The sequence below is a fragment of the Rhinatrema bivittatum genome, chromosome 1 (genome assembly GCF_901001135.1).
Source record: "Rhinatrema bivittatum chromosome 1, aRhiBiv1.1, whole genome shotgun sequence".
In the NCBI taxonomy this organism is placed as follows: domain Eukaryota; kingdom Metazoa; phylum Chordata; class Amphibia; order Gymnophiona; family Rhinatrematidae; genus Rhinatrema; species Rhinatrema bivittatum.
The window spans coordinates 444,375,442-444,396,862 of NC_042615.1; the positions used below are offsets into that span (position 1 = coordinate 444,375,442).

At 46.5% G+C, this 21,421-nt stretch overlaps 1 protein-coding gene across 1 annotated transcript in view; it reads right to left on the reverse strand.

The window, feature by feature from the left end:
• Positions 1 to 21,421, reverse strand: part of PLPPR1 (phospholipid phosphatase related 1) — a 329,852-nt gene that overhangs the window by 30,984 nt on the left and 277,447 nt on the right. The window contains exon 6 of the mRNA XM_029605105.1: positions 15,650 to 15,826. Coding sequence (XP_029460965.1) covers positions 15,650 to 15,826 — 177 coding nt within the window. The remainder of the gene's footprint in view (positions 1 to 15,649; positions 15,827 to 21,421) is intronic.

Below are 21,421 nucleotides of genomic sequence, written 5' to 3' on the forward strand. Positions count from 1 at the left end.
TTACATACCCGTATAAGGCTAGCACAGGAAAACGCGTGCAAAATCCTACAGAAGTACATGCAAAAAACCCTAACAGCATTAACTCTGCTTATTACATTGGCTTCTAAGAGTTTTAAGCAGGCTGTGGCTGAATCTGCCAAAAATAGACAGGGTGCTGAGCATTAGTAAGAACTGCAAATGGCAACAGGCTGATGATAATTGCACACATATTTTCCCTCCTTTTATCTACCAATATTAATCATGTATTTTCCTAAAATGGGCACTGATGTATATTTGATTATTCATGATATTTACTTTTATGTTCAGTACAATTAAAAGCTGAACATGGGCAGGCCTGGTGGCTCTGTGGCAGTGCTGTGCATTACAGAGGTGTGCATGGCAAGAATTTTGATTTTTCTGGGGTTGTTCTATGTAATTTTTTTAATTCAGTTTTGTTTCTTTTTTGTTTTTATTTTAACCCACGATAAAACTGAAAAACAAAGCAAAGAAAAATTTGAGGGTTTTTTTTCTGTTTTTTCATTGTTTTCACTGGAAGATGACTTAAAACAAAACACCAAATCTCACAGGTGTTTTCAAGTCACTTTCAAATGGCAGCAAATCCATAGTACGACCCCAGTTTACATTTCAAATGTTGATTTCTACTCTTGGATCAACTGGGGTTGGAATGACGTGAAGACAACACTCACAACCTTTGAGGGGGCAGGAGTTGGGGGGGGGGGATCATGGTCATTGGTTAAGGGGGTCACCTAGTGGGCAAACTCAGGGCCTATAATTGCAGAGTTTCAAAATGAGCCCTGGAACATGGCCCCTGGCCCAGAACTGTCATTGCAATGACCAGACTAGGAACATTGTAGGGGAGAAAGGGGTCCCCAATAAGGTACCGATACTTAAACTGCCCCTTGCTCCCTGTATTCTGCTGGGAAGGCCTTGCTATCGGTTCCCTCGTTCTGTGAAATTAGACTTTAGGAAAGACAGGAAAGAGATTTTTCTGTAGTGGGGACTATACTGTGAAATTCCCTCCCTTGTGATCCCCAGAAGGAGGTCAATTACCTGACGTTTAGAAAGAAAGTCAAGGGCCTACAGTTTCCCAAGTTTTCAACCTGGACACCACTGGATCTCTTTTAATGGTATCTTTTATGAAGCTGTTATGAAGCACTTGCTGGTTTTAAAGTGTTTATAATTTAATTAGAATATTGATGTTGCTGTTCATTTATGTTGTGGCGTATAATTTGTATATGTTATTTTGTGATCCACTGAGGACAATATATTTGAAAAGGCAGAATAAAAGTATTTTAAACCAATAAACATATAAATATTTAGTAGGGATGTGAATCGTGTCCTCGATCGTCTTAACGATCGATTTCGGCTGGGAGGGGGAGGGAATCGTATTGTTGCCGTTTGGGGGGGTAAAATATCGTGAAAAATCGTGAAAAATCGTGAAAAATCAAAAAAACGTAAAATCGCAAAACCGGCACATTAAAACCCCCTAAAACCCACCCCCGACCCTTTAAATTAAATCCCCCACCCAAATGACTTAAATAACCTGCGGGTCCAGCGGCGGTCCGGAACGGCAGTGGTCCGGAACGGGCTCCTGCTACTGAATCTTGTTGTCTTCAGCCGGCGCCATTTTCCAAAGTGGCGCCGAAAAATGGCGGCGGCCATAGATGAACACGATTGGACGGCAGGAGGTCCTTCCGGACCCCCGCTGGACTTTTGGCAAGTCTTGTGGGGGTCAGGAGGCCCCCCCCCAAGCTGGCCAAAAGTTCCTAGAGGTCCAGCGGGGGTCAGGGAGCGATTTCCCGCCGCGAATCGTTTTCGTACGGAAAATGGCGCCGGCAGGAGATCGACTGCAGGAGGTCGTTCAGCGAGGCGCCGGAACCCTCGCTGAACGACCTCCTGCAGTCGATCTCCTGCCGGCGCCATTTTCCGTACGAAAACGATTTGCGGCGGGAAATCGCTCCCTGACCCCCGCTGGACCTCCAGGAACTTTTGGCCAGCTTGGGGGGGGCCTCCTGACCCCCACAAGACTTGCCAAAAGTCCAGCGGGGGTCCGGAAGGACCTCCTGCCGTCCAATCGTGTTCGTCTATGGCCGCCGCCATTTTTCGGCGCCATTTTGGAAAATGGCGCCGGCTGAAGACAACAAGATTCAGTAGCAGGAGCCCGTTCCGGACTGCTGCCGTTCCGGACCGCCGCTGGACCCGCAGGTTATTTAAGTCATTGGGGTGGGGGATTTAATTTAAAGGGTCGGGGGTGGGTTTTAGGGGGTTTTAGTGTGCCGGCTCACGATTCTAACGATTTATAACGATAAATCGTTAGAATCTCTATTGTATTGTGTTCCATAACGGTTTAAGACGATATTAAAATTATCGGACGATAATTTTAATCGTCCTAAAACGATTCACATCCCTAATATTTAGTAGAATATACTCAGATAAATAAGTGCTCCACTGAATATATCTGCATGAAAGGGATCATTTTCCAAAGGTATCGCACGTGATATCTAAATCGGGGCGGAGTTGGTGCAGAGTCCGCAAAGACTTTGCTGAAGGCGAAAAGGTAGGACATCTTATTGCTGCCAGCAGTGCACCCAATAGCACCACCTTTCACGGTGGCGCTATTGGGTGCGAAAGCCGGCAGCAATCGTACCGCGGAGGTGCGATCGCTGCCGGCTTTTGCAGGCCCGCCCCCTGTTTCACCCCCCCGCCCCCCATTACCACCGGATTTTCTAAGGCTGGCACCATCTTGTGCTCTTACCATGTGACAGGGGCTGACCAATGGCACCGGTAGCCCCTGTGACATAGTAAGGGCAAAGACTATTGGCAGCATTTTGATTACTGGCAGCCGACGGCCCAAGTGCAGGAGATCGCTCCCAGACCCCCCATCACATTGTAGGAGCACAAGATGGCGCCAGCCATCCATTGTTCCTACAATGTGACAGGGGCTGACCAATGGCACCAGTAGCCCCTGTGACATAGTAGGTCAAAAGCTATCGGCGCCATTTTGAATACCGGCAGCCAAGGGTGTGAGTGCAGGAGATGGCTCCCGGACCCCCCGCTGGACCACCAGGGAGTTTTGGTAAGTCTTGGGGGGGTCAGGAGGGTGGGGGGTTTGTTTAAATTGGCTCCTTTAGATGGCTGAATAATTTGGTGAAGATTTGTTGTATTCGTGGGGAATCACGATACATTTCGCTTCCCCACGAATACAACGAATATGTCCCTATACGTTGCGGATTGCCAATTCGTAGGGAATGAATGCACACCCCTATGATTCACTTGGTTCCATGGGGGATGGCTTAAGTAAGGGAATAATGTACCTGAAGAGTGGGTAGTACCTGGGTACCACAGGAATTAGGGATGTACTCCTAGTATTCCACTGGAGGGGTTAAGGAAAAGATTAACGGAGAAAGAGATCCCAATGCCATTAAACAAAATACCAATGGACTGTATTCTTTTAAATTGGGGGGGGGGGGGTCAGGAGAGAGAGATATTGCATCACCACCTGCTCATTTGGCCCTCCCCCTGCTCACGCTTCTTCCCCACCCCATCAGGTCCTGCTTTGGAACATAAAAGGAGGCGCATAGTGGTGCACCACCACCAGTGCTCGGAAGCTGCGCACCCTTGGGGAAATTTTGGCATTTCTCTCATTTTCCTGCAGTCCAAGACTGGGGAAGAAGAGAAAAGGGAACCTCAGACCTCTACCCTCCATGTCGGTTGCTCCTGTTCCTTCATCACAGGTGACTATAAATAATTTTTTTCAATCACACGTTTTTCAGGGCTCAGCAGTACTAGGAGCTCTTAGCTCTGTTCATGATGAGATTGGAGTCTCCTTGAGCCCTGTTGGACCTACCCCTCTGCAAGCTTTAACATTGGCTTCAAGTGTTGTGAATAAGCTGTTTTAGTGAACCCTTGGGCCGACCTGCAAGAGACTGGGATAAGGTGTTCTAATGTCTCTCGATATGAGCAGGTCAGGAGGCGGACATCTGGCAGGACGTAGACGATGCTCTTCACCCTGGAAGCTGTTGCTCCCCCGGGAGGAGCCCGTAGGGGCCCGGCCACTGGGACTTAGGTGGGTTGTGGATCAGGACGGGTAACTGGAACCAGACTAGGACAGTAGCAATACTGTAACTGGGTTCAGGTTCTGGAACCAGGCAGGAACTGTAGCAAGACTCGGGCACTGGAACCAGGCAGGAACTGAAGCCAGACAGATACTGGAATCAGACTGGAACTGTAGCAAGACAGGTACTGGAACCGGACTGGAACTGAAGCAAGACTTGGGTACTGTAACCAAGCAGGTCTCGGATACTGGAACCAGGCAGGAACTGTGGCGGAGACTGGAGCCCCCCCCCCCGGGAAGAGCCCGTAGGGGCCCGGCCACTGTAGGAAGCAGGCAAAGTAGCAGAAGGCAGGAACTGTAGCAGGCAGTAGGCAGGCAGGCACTGTAGCAGGCAGGCAGGCAAGCAGGCAGGCACTGTAGAACACCTCGGGGCCTGGAGCAACTAGGGACCGCGGTGGAACCTGGTTGTAAGATCCTGAGTAGGAATAGATGTCGGGGTTAAATCCCCCACGGTGTCTGACGTCCTCGAAGAGGGTGGAGCGTCGCGAGGCAGGAAGCGGGCTATTTCAGCCCCCTTCCTGCGCGTGCGCATGTCTAGAGAAAGGGCGTTCCCACGGAGGCCTCCGCGGGAACGCCGCCGACATCTGCGCCGCCGAGGCCCAGGAAGGGAAAGTAAGGCCCGGTTGCGACCGGGACCGTAACATCAAGTATCTCTGTCAGTGAGTCTGTTGGGATATGTGTATCTCCTCCCTCTCATGGGAAGAGACCCCTGCTAGGAGGATTTTTGTCAACTCCTCCTCAGCCACAGTTGGTTGGTGATCTTCCAATAGAAAAACCTGCTATAATAACTACGGAATTTTGTGGTCAGCCATCACCAAACTGGAACGATCTGTTTCCTTTAAGTTTGACTCCTTATTTAAAGAAGTCCAAGGCATATCTTTATCTATGAATAAACTCTCTCAGATGATACAAGATCATACTGAGAATTTAGTAGTGCTTAATTGTTGAGCTAAATTGCAAGATTGTGATGTTGCACTGTTGCACAGTTGTTACATCAAAAGCTAGAAAATGTGTGAATTCACTTCTGGAGACAATTTACATTTTTAAATTTTCCTAAATGTGCTTTGGTTACCCCAAAAGAAATATTAAAGACATTCTATTTAGAATTTCTTAAAGTCTCCAAATAGATAGTTCCCTAGACTACAAACATGTACTATTTACCAGATCGTAAGAAAGTTCCAGCTACCAATTACCAATTTAGACCTCTCTGTCTTTATGGAGCAAATGAGCTGTGAGAGGATGGAGAGTAGGGATGTGAATCGTTTTTTGACGATTTAAAATATTGTCCGATATATTTTAAATCGTCAAAAATCGTTAGGGCCACGATACAATACCAATTCCCCCGATTTATCGTCAAAAAATCGTAAATCGTGGGAAGGGGGAGGGCAGGAAAACCGGCACACTAAAAACACCCTAAAACCCACCCCCGACCCTTTAAATTAAATCCCCCACCCTCCCGAACCCCCCCCCCCCAAATGCCTTAAATTACCTGGGGGTCCAGCGGCGGTCCGGAACGGCCTCCTGCAATTGAATCGTGTTGTCTTCAGCCGGCGACATTCTGTGCCGCCATTTTGCAAAATGGCGGCACAAAATGGCGGCGGCCATAGACCAACACGATTCGACTGCAGGAGGTCGTTCCGGACCCCCGCTGGACTTTTGGCAAGTCTTGTGGGGATCAAGAGGCCCCCCCAAGCTGGCCAAAAGTCCCTGGGGGTCCAGCGGGGGTCCGGGAGCGATCTCCTGCTGCGAATCGTTTTCCGTACGGAAAATGGCGCCGGCAGGAGATCGACTGCAGGAGGTCGTTCAGCCGGGGTCCGGAACCCTCGCTGAACGACCTCCTGCAGTCGATCTCCTGCCGGTGCCACTTTCCGTACGGAAAATGATTCACGGCAGGAAATCGCTCCCGGACCCCCGCTGGACCCCCAGGGACTTTTGGCCAGCTTGGGGGGGCCTCCTGACCCCCACAAGACTTGCCAAAAGTCCAGCGGGGATCCGGAACGATCTCCTGCAGTCGAATCGTGTTGGTCTATGGCCGCCGCCATTTTGCGCCGCCATTTTGCAAAATGGCGGCGCAGAATGGCGCCGGCTGAAGACAACACGATTCAATTGCAGGAGACCGTTCCGGACCGCCGCTGGACCCCCAGGTAATTTAAGGCATTTGGGGGGGGGGGGGGGTTCGGGAGGGTGGGGGATTTAATTTAAAGGGTCGGGTGTGGGTTTTAGGGTGTTTTAGTGTGCCAGTTTTCCTGCCCTCCCCCTTCCCCCGATTTAGCTATGGACCGCCGCTGGACCCCCAGGTAATTTAAGGCATTTGGGGGGGGTGGTTCGGGAGGGTTGGGGATTTAATTTAAAGGGTCGGGGGTGGGTTTTAGGGGGTTTTAGTGTGCCGGTTCACGATTTTAACGATTTTCACGATACTCTAAACACCCAAACGGCGACGATACGATTCCCTCCCCCTCCCAGCCGAAATCGATCATAAGACGATCGAGGACACGATTCACATCTCTAATGGAGAGAGCTACCCTTTTGATAAATTTGGTCAAGGAGACAGATAAGCAGTGGACTTTGCGTCTTTTCTTTTGTTTGAAAAGTATATCCTTGATGGGTCAAAATATATCCTCTTTATTCCCTGATCTGGTGAATGAAATACAGGCCAAGAGAATTTTTCTTTTGAAGAAGCAGAGAGTGTTAGCCTTAGGTGCATCTTTTGTACTAAGATTTCCCTGCAAGTGTATCCTTAAATATCAAGGAGCCCAATATATGTTTTATTGGATCCCATTCAATGAGAGATTGTCTTAAAAACAGAATTGTTCCAACTGATGTAAGGAGTGATCACTAAGAAGCTTAGGAGGTCCTATAATATATAGGTGGTTATTTTTCTTCCTTTATTTTTTATTTCATTGTATTCCTCCCCATTTATGTTGTCTGTGAGAGGCAATTCTTAGAAGATATTCTTGAAAACAAAACATTTTGTTTGATATTTTTGTTTCCTGAATTGTTCTGTTTTTCTTTTTATGAAAGTGTCTTGATGTAAAAAGTGTTTGAAAATTAAAAATAAAATAAAAAAATATTGGGGGTAGAGATGTATTGGTGATGGTTATTAAAGGAGTCTTCACTGTGTATCCCTTCATTGAACTCTGAGAATTCAGCTTTTAAGTTTCATCTGTAACATTCCACGTCTATATGGTACTGGCTGGACATGCCAGAAAAATCAAGTGGAGTTGTAATTTGCAGTGGCTCTTTTTCCCTTGCAGTGGCTTAATTTTTCCCCTGACCAGGTGAGAGGTAAGAATCTCCTCCAGTCAATCACTGTTCTCTGTCCAGGTCCACCACCACCTGTATGACCACTGTGAACCCAATAAATAAATTTGGAAGATGGACCTTACTCCAATAGGGAAAATCCTCGCATCATTTTATGTGCCCCGAAGGTGGGGTTACATTTTTTAAAACACTGCATATACCTGAAAGTGTGCATTCAAATAGACAAATACCTCGACAATGATGTCCTAATACAAATGCAATGCCTTACTTATATGTCTCTGTTATGCAGGGCAGCTGAGGGTATAAATAGTATCAATTAAAACTATCCCAAGAAGACCTGATGTGGATCTCATGGAGAAGCTACATGTCTTTCACTGTCTCACAGCAGAAAGCATCACTGCAGAGAAATTTCAATGAAATTCACAATAAAATTAAAATAAAATAAAAATAGTGTCATGAAAACTCCTTACTTCTTGAGGTATTTATCTGAGTAACCATTCCACTGTTATGTATTCTATATTTGTTTCAGATTACTTTTATTATATTTATGGTATGCTTAGCCAGTCTTCCACATTCTTACCATAGTCCCACTGGCCAGACAGTTGTCAGACTGAGTCTCCAGGAATTCAGGTAAATCCTATACTCAGACACAGACTATAGAAAATGACTTTCACAAGCTAAGGCTATTGCACGCCCCGGAAGAGGAGGAGTCGGGGCGTCACCAGGGCCGACTCCACAAAGACGCCGCGGACGACGAAAAGGTAAGGGCCTTTTCGCGTCCTACTTCACACCCAATAGCTACATCTTCTATGGTGGCGCTATTGGGTGCGAAACTGGCAGTGATCACACCGCAACAGTGCAATCGCTGCCGGCTAGTGCAGGACCGCCCCCCCTGCTTCGATACCCCCCCCCCCCCCCCATTAGCTCAGTTTTCTAAAGTTTCGCAGGCCTGCGAAACTTTAGAAAATGAGGCCCTAAGTTACGCTTCTCAATATTTAGAAGACCAAGTGAAAGGAGATGAGGTGGGGTAGAAGGCAAACTATCAGAACTACAAGACAAGGGGTGTACTAATGTGTGGAGAAAAAGAGCAAACAAAGAATAAACAGATTTCATATTTTAGAGGTTCCAAAACAAAAATACTGATTGGAAATTTTAGGACTAAGGGCAAGAAACTACAGCCCCTTGATCTCAGTCTTAATGTACAGTTAGGATAAATGCACAGACCTTGGGGCACTAATCATGTACGCTACCTGCAATCTCATGTTTTACTTTTCTAACCTTGATTTAAATCCATATCCCATATCTATTCCTGGGTACCCACCTAGAGAAAATGCAGCCCGTATCTACAAATGTCGGTTGATTTTCATTGTCATTGAATGCATATTGTAAGGCTTCTTTTTTGCAGAGAAAAATTGAGGTTGATTAGAACAATTTTCTCTAGCTTCTTATCTGTATACAAAGGGTGACATCTTGTGGCCATGTAGTAGATTATGTGTTTCCTATAGCTTCACATTTTTTGTATTCATTTTTTTCCCTATGGAAATAATAACTATGCTTAATAAATATTAATTCAAAGTTTTGCTTTATTGCTTCATTATGCCACAAAATGCTGCATGATATCAAGGATTTTTTTTTCAGTTTGGGCTTGATTTATCCAAATGTATGGCTTAGAAATATTTATGACAAAAATCTATTTGCAAAGACATGCTATAAGGGAAAGAGGGGGGCTGATGTGAGGTACTTGCTCCTAGCTTGCTCCTACAAAAATCCTCATGGTGAGGCCAAGCAGCACAGTTAAAATAGGTGGCAAGAAATATTTTTTCATTCTGTGCTACTGCTCTTTCATCACCCATTATTGATGCTAGGGATTTAACAAGACGGGGAAAGGAAGGAATACATAGCTAATGTTAGGATTTGTGGACCCTTGGCCCAAGGTGGGGTTAACACTACCTGAGGGATTGGGCCCCACAGGTCCCCACCGTCGGGAGACAAAGCAGGTCAGGAACAGAGGCAAACTGGAGCTTCGCCAGTACTGGTCCTCATTCCCGCGGGTTGAGCCCTTGGGTGCCGGGGCTGGCTGGTCTTAGGCAGAGAGTGGCTGGTCCCGGAGAGAGAAGGCGGCTGGAGGCAGAGACTGTGAGTAAGGTTAGGTATAGTCCAAGACCAAGATACTCTCAGAGGGAGAGGGAGAGAAAGCCCAGGTGTGATTGCGCTGAGCCAGGCCCCGAGGAGCGGGAAGCGCAGAGACAGGGTCCCAGGTGAGGTAGCGCTGAGCCAGGTCCCGAGGAGTGGAAAGCATGGAGACAGAGTCCCAGGTGAGGTATGGGAATCCGTAGAGCAGGAACAACAGGTCCGAAGTACTGGAGCAATTACCAGGAAGGAACCAGGGAACTCGTTGCCAAGTCGGTTAGTGGTGGCTGGAGGTGGTCCTTAAATATCCCGGGCCTGTGATGTCATCAGTCGGGGACAAGCCTGCAGTTCCAGCCATTGGCCCTTTAAAGGGAGAACAGATGGTGTGCATGCATGCCCAGGGAGGTTCAGGGTCGGAACGCTGGTTGGCGGCATCCCAGCCGCCAGGTGGAGCACAGGGAGTCAGGAGGAATGTGGCAGCAGTGGCTGGCCACCACCGTGAGTGTACCGGGAATGGAGAGCCAAGCATGATATGACGTGAGTTGAGCCAGCCACAGGTGGCTGCGGCCGGCGGTCATAACAGTACCCCCCCCCCCGACCCGGGAGTTTTGGTTTCAAAGGATGGGTGGCATGGAATTGCTTGATGAGATTCTTATCTAGAATATTGGTGGCTGGTTCCCAACTATTCTCCTCCGGTCCAAAATCTTCCCATGAAAGAAGGTGCTCCCATTTCTTCCCACGTTTCCGTACATCAAGAACATCTTGTACTTGGTATACCACATCTGCTTCTGATGACAGTGGTTGAGGTTCCGGCGGCTTCTTGGAAAAACCAGATAATACCAAGGGTTTTAATAAAGAGACATGGAAGGCGTTGTGGATCTTAAGGTGGAAGCCGGAGCTTGTAGGTAACTGAACCCAAACGGTGGAGCACCAGAAAGGGATGATGTATCTGGGTGTGAAGCGTGAAGATTGTAGTTTGAGACGGATAAATCGGGTGCTGAGCCACACCTTGTCACCAAGTTTGAACTTAGGGCCTACACGGTGATGAGCGTCAAAGAACTTTTTAGCAGCTTTATGTAGTAACTGTTCATAGTGTTTCAGAGCTGATGGTCAGTAGTGCAGCAGGAAATTAAATTGGGTGAAAAAGAGGGCCCAGCAGGCCTGACGGTGATTCAAGCTTTGGGCCCGGTGAAGGTACTCAAGGTTCTTGTGGTCAGTGTACACTGTGATCTGATGCTGAGCTCCTTCAAACCAGGGGCGCCACTCCTCAAAAGCTAATTTAATAGCCAGGAGCTCCTTATCTCCTATAGCGTAGTTTTGCTCAGCTGGAGAAAAGCGCTTGGAAAAAAAGGAGCATGGGTGTACATGTGATTAGTAGAGTACTGGCTTAAAACTACCCCCACTCCCTAGGCATCTGGGATCAGGATGATGGAGACAAGGCTCACAGAGAAAGGCGGTTTTGAGGTCCTGGAAGGCAGTCATGACCTCTGGTGACTAGTGGGATGGATTAGCTCCCTTGTGGGTGATGGCCATAAGGGGCACGGTCAGAGTGGAGTAGTGATGGATGAAGGACCGATAATAATTGTCAAAGCCAAGAAATCTTTGTAGGGACCGAAGGCTCTTGGGCTGAGGCCAGTCTTGTATGCTTTTCAGTTTCTGAGGGTCCATTTTGAAGCCTTGACTCGAGACAATGTATCCGAGAAAAGGGACAGTCTCCTGCTCAAACAAACATTTTTCTAATTTGGCGTATAGCTGGTTATCTCAGAGGCACTGGAGGATGCAGGACACATCTTGGCGATGACTTTGCAGATCTTTAGAGAAGACTAAAATGTCATAGAGATAAACCATGACACATTGGTATAACATATCCCTGAAGACCTTGTTCATTAAGTTCTGGAAGATAGCTGGGGCGTTGCAGAGGTCAAACAGCATCACTAGAAATTCTAAGTGGCCGTCCCTGGTATTGAAAGCTGTCTTCCACTCATCTCCCTCATGGATATGAACCAGATTATAGGCTCCCCTGAGATCCAGTTTGGAAACAATTTTTGCCCCTTGGAGCCTGTCAAAAAGTTCTGCAATGAGGGGCAGAGGATAACGGTCTTTCTGGGTTATCTCGTTCAGACCCTGGTAGTCCATGCAGGGACGGAGCGAACTGTCTTTTTTCCCCACAAAGAAAAAAACAGCTCTAGTGGGATACTTGGAGGATCGAATGAACCCTTTAGCCAGGTTCTCGCGGATATACTCTGACATGGCCTGAGTTTCTGTGAGCGACAGCAGGTAAATTCTTCCCCGAGGGGGCTCGATGTCGGGCAGCAGATTGATCGCGCAATCATAGGCACGATGCGGGGGCAGAGTGTCTGCGGCCTTTTTGGAGAACACATCAGCAAAGGTTGAATATTGAGGAGGAAGACCAGGAGGAAGGAGCAAAGTACTGAGACAAGGCCGGGGCAAGACAGGCTTCAAACAGTTGGAATGACAGGAGGGACCCCAGCGGGAGAGTTGCAAGGTGGCTCAGTCGAACTGGGGGGTATGCTGTTGTAGCCACGGCAATCCCAAGACCACAGGATGTATGGCCTTGTCCAGAATATGAAAAGGGATGGACTCCACATGCAGAGAACCGGTATGGAGAAGAAGTGGAGTGGGTGACCTGACCAGGCAAGGGTTCACTGTGGATAGAAGAAAGCAGTGGCATCAGGGTGCAGATGGTGGGAATCTGAAGATGTTCTGTCAGTTGTTTCAGAATAAAGTTACCACCAGCACCTGAGTCCACCAGTGCCAGGGTATGGAACTCTTGAGTGTCCACCTTGATCGAAACTGGAAGTGTTAATGGAGGAGATGGAGAAGTCAGGCCTAGCAGTAGTCCTCCTGCTGAACCTAGGCCCGGGAGTTTCCTAGACACATGGGGCAGGCGTCCAAAGCGTGTCCAGATTTAGCACAATATAGGCAGAGACCAGATTGCTGGCATCAGCGTCATTCTTCGGGTGAAAGCTTACCCCAACCCATTTGCATGGGCTCCTCTCCAGTCTTGTTTTGAGAAGCTAAGACCACCCTAGGGGAAGGAGAGCATCGGTTGTGGCACAAGCTCGCTGTGGATTTCTTAGAAGCTTGGAATTCCTGCGAACATTCCTGGAGACGCCGATCAATCTGCCCAGCGAGATCAATTAGGGAGTCCACGGATGCAGGCAACTCACGGGCCACCAACTCGTCTTTGATTCGAGAGCTCAATCCCTCGAGAAAGATGGATCAAAGATAATCAAGGTCCCAGTATAGTTCCGAAGCCAGGGTACGGAACTCTGTGACGTAATTGGCCAGGGAGTGGGTGCCCTGCTGAAGGTGAAGAAGCGTGGATTCGGATGTGGATAGTCTGCCTGGGTCATCAAAGACAGAGCGGAACAGGGCAAGAAACCTGGGCAGGTCTCAGAGGACCAGGTAAGCACGCTCCCAGAGGGATGAGGCCCAGGCCAAGACCCTGCCATCCAGGAGAGAAGGATATTAGGGATGTGAATCATTTTTATAACGAATTGAAATATCATACGATATTTCTTAATTCGTTATATATCGGCTAAAACATGAAACAATCTTTTTCCCCCGAATTTTCATGGGGAAAACTCCCATTAGTGCGCACTAACAAAAAACCGTTTACTTTTGTTATTTTTTGTTATCTTTTGTTAGTGCAATCTGTTCCCACCATTGGCCCTTTAAAGGGAGGATAGATGGCGCGCGCATGCGCGCGCCTAGGGAGGCCCAGGGTTGGAACGCTGGTCGGCGGCGTCCCAGCTGCCACATGGAGCACAGGGAGCTAGGAGGAACACGGCGGCAGTGGCTTGCCACCGCTGCGAGTGTACCAGGAGTGGAGAGCCAAGCCTGACATGATGTGAGTTGAACCAGCCGCGGGAAGAATTAGGAGGATCTCGATGACCTGGTTAAGGACTAGGTGAACTGGTGAAGGTGTCAAGCAAACTGGTGAGTTCAATTATGAACCTTATTTAAATACCAACCCACATATAAATCAGGATTTTTTGTGAGCAAGTTATATTTCTCTTTGCACATAAACTATATGCTCATATGTTGACAAATTAAGGCCTAGATTTATCAAAATGCAGTAAATATCACATGCAATAAGAAAAGGAGCATGTTTTATGGTATTAGCCTATTTATTGAAATGTGTGTTATCTTAGCACGTTGCATTAGCTTTTTGCACTAATACCTACATAATTGCATTTTCTTACCTGCAAAGTGATTATTTCACCACTGGAGAGAGAGAAGAGAGAAAGAGAGGGAGAACCTATCTAGAAGGCCCTTGTAGTAGTTAGCTATTTATGCTATGTTGTGTGAGTTTCCTCACTCCGAAGGACATCAAATCTTCCAAGTGCACTGTTCTGTTCATACGTCTCACTCTGCATGTCAAAGTGGCCCCTAATCCCTACACTACTACCTTTTTTTTTTTTAATTTGTCCTGCTCCTTGGTTTGGCTATGCTGCCATGAACCTTCATGCGTAACTATCCAGTTTTATTTTCTCTATTTTATACCCAAACCTCTGTAGTGACGGTCCTCAGCCAGGGCCCAAAAAGCACAGCTCCCTTGGAATACAAGACCATGGACCCTGAGTGCGGCTGTAATATGGAAGAGGCTTTCCCCTCTCTTCCCCACCTCGGGGTGTGTGTGTGTGTGCTTTGAACACTCCCCAGCATCCCCCACAGGTCCATTATGCCCAGGAAGCAGAGTCTTCTCACTTCCTTGTTATATGTTATTGTTTTATTAAATAAATCAGAAATAAGGAGTAACCCAAAACCCTAAAAAAAAAAGTAGTATACCACATTAAGATTTTGTATATAAGTTCTTGTGCTGGCATCTTATCACAGCGTCAGTTTTGTCCAACTGTCCCCGATGCAGTCATATCGAATCATCAATGTCGGGATCTGCTGAGTGTATATCAACCAGCCGTGGAGTTTACCACTCTGACTGGACTTGAGATGCTTGAAACTGAAGACAAATACTTAAGCTTCAATTTTTGGCACATGAAGAATTAAAGCCTACAGATTTCAACTGAAAATGTTTGCAATGGACTAAATTTGTCTTGTTGACTAGAATTTGACACTCACATCCGATGACAATTTGTGTGCATCTTCGGTAGAAGTTTATTGCCTGACGTTTCACGTTTGATGCCAACACTATTTTCAGGTTACTTTTTTTTTTTAAGTTGCATTGAAATGTGCCACCCACTTCTTTGTAGCATATTGTTTTCTTAAATACCAGACCATTATAAACGATCTTGGTAGTTCAGTAAGCTAATAGATACTAAAAATGGCATGGACTGAATTAACAGGAAAACTGAACTACCCTCATCTCATTGTAGGAGGAAGTTATTGTAGAATAGGGCTGATGCACCGTGGCAAACAGCAGGGAGAAGTTTACACTGTTGGTGCGAATCACATACTTGTCTGAGACAAATGAAGGACTTTTATTGCTGGCACTGCCAAGTTTCATAAGTATTAAATTAAATCGGGTAAAAAAATAAAGATCCTCTACACCTGTGGGAAATTGGACTTGCATTATACACCAAGATGCCTGAATCCATCTGGACTGGTTCTATATTGAATTTGCTTGCTGAATGAAAAGCAATGGAAATTGCATGGACCGTGTTTCAATAAAAGGGGAACATTGTAAAATTATATTAGCATTTCCTCAAAACAAAACAATGCTTTATGTCACGCCTGAGACCTTAATCAGAAAGATGTGATTCAAGCTGTTAGTGTTTATTGGCTGTAATTACGAGGAATTTCTTAAATAAAGTTCAACAAACACATTGTAGGGATACCTTTTGCACTGGACTGACTTTTGTGAGATATGCTTCCTACACTAGGTCAATGCTGAATAAGCTACGGGTGATGGCATCCAAATGTACAAGCACGTTACAGGTTACATTGCAAGGCTGCTGTGAAAGTGGTTTGTTTTCAAAACTCCCAGAGTGCTGGAAAGTAAAAAGGATGGAAGGTAGAACGAATAAAAACTAAAATTTGGACACTACTAGGAAACAGAAAATACTAATGAGGATGCAGTATTCCACTTGGACTAATTGCCCATGAGAGGACCATAAGGAGCTATAATGCCACTTTGCTGGGAAACAGAGTTGCCTAGCTTACCAAAAACAAAGCCACTGCACTTCCCAGGATGAAGCCTCCGATGACATCCATGCAGTGGTTGCGATACTCGGAGACCCGGTTGAGTCCCGTGAGGAAAGCGGAGCAGAGTGTTCCGAGGCATAGGACGGGCTTTGCTAGCCGGCTGCTCTTTGTTTTAATTGTGCTAGTGATGTACATCTGAAAAACACAAAGCAAAATATCAGAGGAACATTCTCTGATGTATAATTTATGGACCTTATCTCCTAAGTACATTATTGGGGCAATTTTCAGACTGCCAAGGAGCTTGCAAACTCATTTCAAAGGGAAACACCTTGTAGAGTTTCCCTTTGAAAACCTCTGATACAGCAGAATGCAGACTCCTCATTGGAAAATCCCCATCGGGAGTTGGAAATAAACTCCGCTGGAGTATTCTACTGGGTAGGACCCGGTGTCATCCAGGCCTTATCTTTTCTTCCTGTTGGGAAAAGTAATTGATGCACTATGGACAGTGCATGTCCTTTCCCCTGCATTCTGAGGTGGGGGTAGGGTGCCATTCTCAGAAGGCATGTTTCCACAGATTAATATGAATTTATTCACAGAAAAACATGCTGAAAATTGCCCTCATTGAAATGGGGAAAAAAAAATCTTAGAAAGCTACATAGGGACAAGGCTGAGCAAAACATTGGCGAATGCTTTGACCATAGGCTTCGGAGTGCAAATCTCAGCTTACTGCACCTCCTAAGAAAAATGACTTTGGTTCAAACAAGCCCCTTAATGAAGACTGGCTGAGATCTCAAAGTTATCACATGCAATTTTGAAGGATTCAATCCAGTAAGTAGTCTCCTTGGATCCATAACTGGAAAAATCAAAGGTAAGGCACATTCAGACTCCAGGCTTCACAAAGGAGCTGCCACAAGACATGCTCTTACATTTTCTCATTTCCTGTCTCTAGTCAGTGCTATTACCACTAGAAAATGTGTTGATCAGAGCTTTTCATTCAGAAATATTTTGTTAGCAGCGAGCCAAAGATCAATTCAACTCATTTTTCAAGGAAATTACGGAAACAGGCATAGGGGCAATACTTGCAGGCTGGCATACTATATTTTAATTACAATAAAGTCAGCAAACATACAGAAAGTAATCAAATACAGAATCAACAAAAAGATAATTAAAGAAACCCTGAATGTACCTTAAGAGCAAGTCGATTTTTTTTTTTTAATGTACTGCAAACCCAAGGAGTTCTAATGCAGTTTACCATGGCACACACTGGTGTGTCTTCAGACCTAATCAGGTGTGCCATATAAAAGTTACCACTGCCTGATGCTTAGAACCAGGGCAGCACCTGGACTCTATTCTGAGCAACAAGAGACACCAACAGTGGCTCTTAAACTTGTAGGAGGCCATTCCCCAGACCATGTGCAATCATGCATGCCTCTTCTTCCTAGCTACAGCATGAATCCTGGAGTGTGGTAATTATTAATGGAAGTATGCGAGGCATACATAGTTGAGCCTGCTTTATGCAGCACACGCATTGCTCAGAGTACCTCCTAATATTCCCCAACTTTGAGTCCCTCCAGACTCTGACATATCCCCAGGTTGAATGAGATGGGGAGAGCATGCCCTGAGCACAGGATGTGACTCATTTTGAGGGCTGGGAGCAACAGCAGGGAAAGAGCTCTGACAGCCAAACACAGCAGCCAAGGTAACTAACTGAGCCCTCTGCCCACAGCATACGACCTCTCTCTTCTCCTACACCTATAGAGGGAGCAGGGCCTACACGAAGAGCTCACGTGTGTCTCTGTCCCTTTTCTCCATTTGTTTTAAAATTTGGATTCGAGATTAGTGGGGGCTTTCAGTGCTTTCCTGGCCTTTTTTGGGCCATGTGAGTGCTCTCCATGTCTACACTGCCTACTCCAGATTGGTGTGCCACATATTTTTTGTTAATGTAGGTGTAGCTTGGGCATGAAAAGTTTGGGAAAACTGTAATAATGTCTCAATTTTCAAATAAATAAATAAACACACACACACACACATATATATATATATATTCATTCATTTTTATTATTCCAAGAGCCAGATAAAGTTGGTAATTTCTTTACTAACCACTAGAAGGCTGGAAACAGCATGGACTATTTTCTAAACACATTTTTTAATTTCCCTGAGGGAGTTCCGCCTTCACTTTTTTCTTTAAAGGCAAAGGGGTGCCAGAGAAAGCAAAAAAAATCACTTTACTCAACAAATGGATATAAAATATTGTTCAGACTGGATATTTATATGACCCAAAACAACTGCAGGCAACAAGTGCCCACTGAATCTAAAAATTGATAGGCACTGAATTTCCCAATAATTCAGAGCAATAACTGAAATCAGAAAGTATCTTTCAGTACATATACCGGTATTTCATACATTTCTGACGGAACTCATCTTTGATTAATGGTATAATAGAAGATCCACTAGATGAATGAATGTCTCTGTGCACTGACTATTGGTAGACAAAAGATTTAGGAGGTAGCTGTAAGTAGTTTTTGAGCAGCACTTTACACTGTGTGGTTGATTCACCTACAGTTCACGACTAAGACATCTATCAGGCAAATATATATTTGCTATTGTAGTGAAATAAAAATAGGCATAGCCTTGCTTTGAAAAAAAGCTGCTGAGAGGTTGTGTGCATTTCAGTAACCCAATTCAGGAAATCATTTTCAAAGGGGTTTCGTGCATACAGATAACACATATGCACATAAGTAGCATGTACACGCGGATATGCTATTTTATAAATGTTAAGAGTAATTGTGTATTTTCCATTTCTTGTGTACATTTTACCAAAGGAAAACACACACATATTTTCGAAGCAGAAATACACTGTATTTTTATAAACTGTGCAGCTCCCACCACACAGTGAAAAGGGCTACCAAATGACACCATGATAGCAGCAAAAGGGCATCTGGTGCCATTTTAAAAAAAAGGGCAGCTACAAGGTCCGGGAGCAGGGAGATCGCTCCAGGGCACTCACTAGACCACCAGGCACAATTTGGTGAGTCCAGGGGAGGTCAGGAGGATGGGCTCGTGTGGACTGTGGGGAATGGCTCCTGGAAGGGTATTTTTTAACAAATATGAGGAGCTGGGGGTGGGGACAGGGCCTCTGACGAAGGTTTTATGTTAAAAAATTATTTTTCCTCACAAAATGGCCACCTGCGGGGGGGGGGGGGGGGGTTAGAGGGATGAGACAGGGGGGTGTCTGGAGATCCCAGGGGTTTCAGACTTGGATTTTTTGGTTTTGGAAAATAGTGTGTACTATTTGCACACAGCATACACTATCTTCCAAAACCAAAATGAAAAACAACATTTAAAAAACCTGACATAGCTCTCCAACAAAAACAACATGATAAACTAAACAAAGGTTTTTAGTGCACACACTTCTACTTCCAATCTTGTCTTTGTTTTCTATGTTCCTACTCCAGGACCTTCCTCAGTGAACACTAGGGATGTGAATCGTTTTAGGACGATTAAAATTATCGTCCGATAATTTTAATATCGTCTTAAACCGTTATGGAACACAATACAATAGAGATTCTAACGATTTATCGTTATAAATCGTTAGAATCGTGAGCCGGCACATTAAAACCCCTAAAACCCACCCCCGACCCTTTAAATTAAATCCCCCACCCTCCCGAACCCCCCCCAAATGACTTAAAGAACCTGCGGGTCCAGCAGCGGTCCGGAACGGCAGCGGTCCGGAACGGGCTCCTGCTCCTGAATCTTGTTGTCTTCAGCCGGCGCCATTTTCCAAAATGGCACCGAAAAATGGCGGCGGCCATAGACGAACACGATTGGACGGCAGGAGGTCCTTCCGGACCCCCGCTGGACTTTTGGCAAGTCTCGTGGGGGTCAGGAGGCCCCCCACAAGCTGGCCAAAAGTTCCTGGAGGTCCAGCGGGGGTCAGGGAGCGATTTCCCGCCGCGAATCGTTTTCGTACGGAAAATGGCGCCGGCAGGAGATCGACTGCAGGAGGTCGTTCAGCGAGGGTTCCGGCGCCTCGCTGAACAACCTCCTGCAGTCGATCTCCTGCCGGCGCCATTTTCCGTATGAAAAAGATTTGCGGCGGGAAATCGCTCCCTGACCCCCGCTGGACCTCCAGGAACTTTTGGCCAGCTTGTGGGGGGCCTCCTGACCCCCACGAGACTTGCCAAAAGTCCAGCGGGGGTCCGGAAGGACCTCCTGCCGTCCAATCGTGTTCGTCTATGGCCGCCGCCATTTTTCGGCGCCATTTTGGAAAATGGCGCCGGCTGAAGACAACAAGATTCAGGAGCAGGAGCCCGTCCCGGCCCGCTGCCGTTCCGGACCGCCGCGGGACCCGCAGGTTATTTAAGTCATTTGGGGGGGGTTCGGGAGGGTGGGGGATTTAATTTAAAGGGTCGGGGGTGGGTTTTAGGGGGTTTTAGTGTGCCGGCTCACGATTCTAACGATTTATAACGATAAATCGTTAGAATCTCTATTGTATTGTGTTCCATAGCCGGCGCCATTTTGGAAAATGGCGCCGGCTGAAGACAACAAGATTCAGGAGCAGGAGCCCGTTCCGGACCGCTGCCGTTCCGGACCGCCGCTGGACCCGCAGGTTATTTAAGTCATTTGGGGGGGTTCGGGAGGGTGGGGGATTTAATTTAAAGGGTCGGGGGTGGGTTTTAGGGGGTTTTAATGTGCCGGTTTTGCGATTTTTCGATTTTTCACGATTTTTCACGATATTTTACCCCCCCAAACGGCAACAATACGATTCCCTCCCCCTCCCAGCCGAAATCGATCGTTAAGACGATCGAGGACACGATTCACATCCCTAGTGAACACCAAAGAGAGAAATTTGTTAAGCATTTCCATTTTTTCCTTGTTAGCCTCTATAAATTCACCTCTGAGTCTCACAATGACACTTTTGCGCTTCCTCCTATTACTAATATATCTAAAAATAAAGTGTTGTCCTATTATATTTGCTTTTTTCTTTTCCATTTATATCTTCACTCTCCTTACGTTCCCAGATTCTCTTACCTTTTCCAGATATTGTTGCCTGTCTTCCATTTTCTGAAATCCATTGTAGTTTATGAACACTAACCTTTTTTTAATCTTTTCTGATACTTCTGTTGCATGAGCCGGCCATGGCAGGCCTGCTGCCAGACCCTCTTACCCCTGTTCACCTGCTCCAGCGCCTGGCTCTGTCTCTCATGCGGCCATGAGCTGTCGCCTCCAACTCCGGGCTGCTCCCCACGCTCCCAGCGCCACAGCAGATGTCTCAGCTCCATGGTGGGACTCCCCGCGTGGTCTGCGGGGGGACGCCGTCGTCTCGTGCCGTGCCCCTCCCTAGGCGCACGCATCACTTCTCCTTTTAAAGGGGCCATGGCGGGAATCCAACCCACGGCTCCGGATGTTGACATCACTGGGTCCCGGTACTTAAGGCCGGGCCCAGCTACTGTTTCCTTGCCTTGGCAACAGGTCTCCACGCTAGTCATGTGCTTAGTTGCTTCTCCTGTGATTCCTCCGTGTTCCTGTTCCTGATCCTGGTACCCTTCCTGCTCATGTGTTCCGTGTCTACCCTGCTTGTTGCTGCTGACTGACTCCTGGATCTGACTTCTGCTTCGTCTGATCACGCTACTGATTGTCTCCTGGCTCTGACCTCTGCTTTGTCTGACTACGATCCTGCTCGTCTCCTGGTTTGACCATTCTCTAGCTGAATTTTTTTTTTTTAATTTAAAGTTTATTAATTTTTCTAATGATTACATCATGAAAAACATATACAAATATGTATCCCAA